This window comes from Octopus bimaculoides, chromosome 13 (assembly GCF_001194135.2).
Source record: "Octopus bimaculoides isolate UCB-OBI-ISO-001 chromosome 13, ASM119413v2, whole genome shotgun sequence".
Lineage (NCBI taxonomy): Eukaryota > Metazoa > Mollusca > Cephalopoda > Octopoda > Octopodidae > Octopus > Octopus bimaculoides.
Window position 1 is genome coordinate 28,187,518 of NC_068993.1, and position 5,041 is coordinate 28,192,558.

The following is a 5,041-nucleotide window of genomic DNA, read 5'->3' on the forward strand; positions in this document are numbered from 1 at the left end:
TATATATATATATATATATATATATGTATGTATGTATATATACATACACACACACACTACATTTTTTTAAGTGTGCGTGTACACATATGAATACTCACTCACATAGTTATACTGCTTATGTTTACTGATATGATTATGTACATACATATATCTATCTATCTATCTATCTATCTACAGTGTCTGTGTGTGTGTGTGTGTATTTCTGCTGTAACATATGGTTGTCATCCATTCTTGTATCACCAATCTTCTTTCCACATCCTGTCTGCTGCACTAAAAGTTGGTTCTGTTTGCAGTGCATCTTGTGACTTGCAAAACTCCTTAATCTCCTCTGTATGGTTCATTGTAAAGGTCAACCTGGGGTTAGCTGTCTCTCTGGTTAAACATACAACACACACACTCTCTCCTCCCCCCTCTTTATACATCATGTACTTCTACACTGAAATCTATGCAAATCTTAGACAGTGCCTTTCTCTCTCTCATTGTGTGTGTGTGTGTGTGTGTGTGTATAGATCTTTTAATGTATATATTATTAAATTTCTCTTTGCTAACTTCTTCTGGTTTCCTTCTCTTGCTCTTGTTCTCTCCACTTCTCTCACTATCACCAACATAGGAACAATTTTCGGATTTTGCTATCATGTAAAAAAAGACCAAGACATTTTCACTTTATCATCATCATCACTACTATCATCGCCATCACTGCTGTCATCACCATCATCACCATAGGAAAGACGTCTATTTGAACTGCTAGAAATGGCCATTTTAAATAAGGACTTGACACATTAGATAAAGTATTACATAACCTTAAAAAGAGAGAATGACAACAGCTGGAAAACCTTCTGTTGTGGATACTGACGTGGTTGTGTGACTGAGAAATTCTTTCTTTTGTATTGTCTTTACTTAACCCCTCACTTCTTAAAATCCTGTCTCCCGTCTCCTCTCTCTCTCTCTCTGTCTCTTAATTGATTCCACTATTTCTACCTCTCTCTCCCTCTCCTCAATACCAATATCATTCTCACCCCATTACCATAACTATCAACTATTTATTCCTTATTTGTTTTAAGTTATATCCCTCAATATTACACAGAAATTACATATACATTTAGTAGGGTAACTGCAAATGTAGCCCCACCCCCACCCCTTACTAGGGTGGGGGTGAATGATTTCATTATTATTTTACCAGGATTCACTCAACTCTCTCTGTCTTTCTCCCTCTCTCTTCTCTCTCTCTCTCTCTCTCTCTCTCTCTCTCTCTCTCTCCCAAACTGTTGATGATATAAGTTGAGTGCTACTCAGTTAAATAGAGTGTGTTTGGGTTCAAACTATTCCACTATATTTAAAAGTTTTTAAAAGGCATAAGCACTTCCTTTGGATTCACTACAGATTAAATAAACTACAGATTTAGTCAAATTTGTGATTTGTAATAAAAAAAAAATACTCCAATCATCATCATCATAATTATTGTTATAATTAAAGATGATGATTCTGAGATCAAATCAACTTTGTCTTTCATCCTTTTAAGGATAATGAAGTAAGTGCCAATTGAGTTTTGAGGTCATTGTAACTGACTAGCCCATCTGCCCACCCACTAAATCTCAAGTCTTGTGCCTATTGTAGAAATGATTATCAAAGATGATGGATTGCCAGAAATAGAAAGGCAGTAGATAAAATGCCTTGTGATTGTTGTTTTGGCTCTTTCCCTTCTAAGTTTAAACCTTGCTAAGTTCAACTTTACTTTTTGTCCCTCTGGGATGATTAAATACCAGTGAATTATGAAGGTCAATACAATCAACCAACTCCCTCCTCTCACATTTTGCCTATGTTAATCATTTTCACTATTATTATTATTATCATTAAGGTCACAAGCTGGCAGAATTGTTAGCATGCCAAGCAAAATGTTTCGCAATATTTTGTCCGTCCTTACATTCTGAGTTCAAATTCTACCAAGGTCAACTTTGTCTTTCCTCCTTTTGGGGTTAATGAAATAAGTATCAGTTACACACTGGGGTCGATGTAATCAACTAGTGCACCCCCCCCCCAATTCCAGGCCGTGTGCCTTTAGTAGAAAGGATTGTTGTTGTTGTTGTTATTATTTGATTTTACATTTTTACAGGATGTCTGAAGAAAAATGCCAGTTTCTACCTTAAATACCATCCTGGGGTATGGACAAAGAGTTTAAAGAAGTACAAATGCTGTGACCAGATTGACCGCAATGCTCCAGGATGTAAACTGTCTTTTATTGAGAGACATGGTAAGGTGGCTTCATGAGACTACAAAATACAGTTACAACCCTTTAATTTTCAAATTTCATTGAGTTTAACTTTGCTTTTTATTCTTCCAGGATTGATAAAATATAGTACCAATGAAGCACAGGGGTTGATTTCACATTCCTATGTTCCTAACATAGAAGCAAGGGTCCATCTGCATGGTTACTCAACATTCAAAAAGTATCAGCCAAATTTGCCTCACATCACAACCTTCCATTCTAGAGAAGTGAAAGACACATTTGATAGTGTAATGTAATCCCAGATACCCTAGATGTTAATGGAATGACAATGAAAGAATTGTTTTCAACAAAATACTGCACCCAAAATATAAGTCAGCAAGTGAGCCTCTGTGCTTAACTTATTAGAAACAGCAGCCAAATCTCCCTCAAATCCCCACCCCACCGTATTAGAAAAGGTAATTTTTGGATAATGTAGTCCTGTACATAGGAAAAAGACAAGCTGGTCATGATTTGAATACTTTTGATCATAGATATCTTTAAATCAGGGCTAACCTGAGACTAAAGAACAACAGCTAGTTTCTGCATGGCTAATCAACATGTTAAAAATAGCAAACAAATACCACTTGAATTTTCCTACTTCCTTGAGGAAGAAAAGGATGCATTGGATAAAGTAGTCCTTGAACACCTTAAACAGATGCAGTTTGAAATGTCTCTGTCTGTTTCATCAGTGTTAACCTGGAACTAAACAACAATACAATTCCTTACCATATCCAAAGTCAAAATCAGACAAACCAACTGACACTCAAAAAGATATTCCTGTACTATACAAATGTTCCTAACATAGAAGCAAGGGTCCATCTGCATGGTTACTCAACATTCAAAAAGTATCAGCCAAATTTGCCTCACATCACAACCTTCCATTCTAGAGAAGTGAAAGACACATTTGATAGTGTAATGTAATCCCAGATACCCTGGAAAGAAGGTGCCTCTGAAGGTTATACGATTTACTAAAAGTAACAGTCACACTTCTCTCAAATTGTCTTTAAAGATGTGAGAACAAATTGAATAAAACAAATTAGGTACACTGTGCCTGAAAAAATGATGGAGTGATTATGGTGAGGATGTCATTTATCATAGGTCTAATCAGTCAGAGATAGTCTAGAATCAAGCAACAAATAAAACATATCACACAACAATATCGTAAATTTACATCTGCAGACATCCAATGCATCATCCAGGTACACTTAAACTGTACTCTTGGCTCTAACTCAGAACACACACTATGCAGACACACCCAGACCTCATTCATGGACCTAACACAGAACAAATACTAGCCAAGCACACTCAATCTAATTATGTATGTATGTTTCTACTGTAACAAGTTTGTTATTTCTTTGATATGCCTACACCGTATGAACCCAAACACTTTTTTAGCTTTGCCTCCCCATTGTGCACATATACACCTACATACCTAGGGGTATATACATGACAATGATGGAGCCTCTATGCAGTTGCACATCTAGTTCATGATGATTTAAGTGGTCTTTCTGAAACAAATTATAGCCAGTCGTGTTAAAAACACCATCACAGAGTAAAATATGTATCCAAGTTCCCATGACTGTACTGAAATCAGGGTCTGTACTTTTAATGTAAGAGCAAAAAAAAAGGTGAACCTTGTTGCAGAAACTGTAGGAATTTAAAAATACTCTCATGTAGCACTAAGTCACAATTCAAGGAAACTACAGTACATAACTTCGGGTGTATATAAGGTGGTAAGCCAGGGCAAGTTTGACAAAGGATTTTATTTTCACAACTAGCCTTATCAAAGGCTCATTAACATACACATGCTTCAGTAGAACTTGAGAAACTTAATCCAACTATTAGTCTCACTGTTAATCTAACTAGTTGACTGAGCTGGAAGATATATTTTAGAGGAACACAATCAAAGTCCTTGGATGAGTTATCAGCAAGTGCTTATAATTTGATGATTCTTAGGGTATTGTTCTATTTTGAAATGAGTAGAATATTTGGGCTGAATATGGCCGGTTTAAATGCTAAAGGGTTAATATAAGAGAACAGAGCTAAAGTTGCATGCTACTGACTGCTGGTGGTATCTCCTTTATTTGGAGACAGACCTTCCTGATGGTTGTTTCATACATACATATACATGTAAATATATGCATATACGTATACATACATACATACATACATGTACAATGGGCATTGCGCATAAAATAACCTAGTCCGGTTTTTCCATTTCATGTCCGAATACATCTCCTGCTGTGGCTGCGTAGTCCTATCCTGGACAAACACTCCCTCTGACAGGTGATGCAGATGTAGTGAAGGCTTTGCCTGGCTGGTTGTGATGTCATGGCTTCTTGTTGACGTCTTTTCTTGTCTTTCCATTTCTCCTCTCTCCCTCTGTCACTCCTTTGTGTTCCATCTTCTATGGTGCATCGCCAATCTCCACGCTTGCTGGCAACCACTTCCCAGTTGCTAATATTGATGTCGCAGGCCTTCATGTCCCTTTTGCAAACATCCTTGTATCGTAAGAACGGTCTTCCCACAGACCTAGTGCCTCTAGTAAGCTCTCCATAGAGTATGTCCTTAAGGATTCTGCCATCTTCCATACAACTAACATGTCCAAGCCATCTCATACGTCTTTGTGTGAGGAGTGCAAACATGCTTGGTATTCCTGCTTGCTTGAGGACATCTCTGTTGGGGACACGATTCTGCCATTTGATGCCAAGGATTTTCTGGAGGCAGCGCAGGTGAAAGATATTTAGGCGACGCTCTTGGCGTGTGTATGGCGTCCAG

General features: G+C 37.4%; 1 protein-coding gene across 1 annotated transcript in view; it reads left to right on the plus strand.

Moving 5' to 3' along the window:
• Positions 1 to 5,041, plus strand: part of LOC106877038 (tyrosine-protein kinase Btk29A) — a 158,697-nt gene that overhangs the window by 72,225 nt on the left and 81,431 nt on the right. The window contains exon 4 of the mRNA XM_052972577.1: positions 2,111 to 2,248. Within this exon, the coding sequence (XP_052828537.1) occupies positions 2,111 to 2,248 (138 nt within the window). The remainder of the gene's footprint in view (positions 1 to 2,110; positions 2,249 to 5,041) is intronic.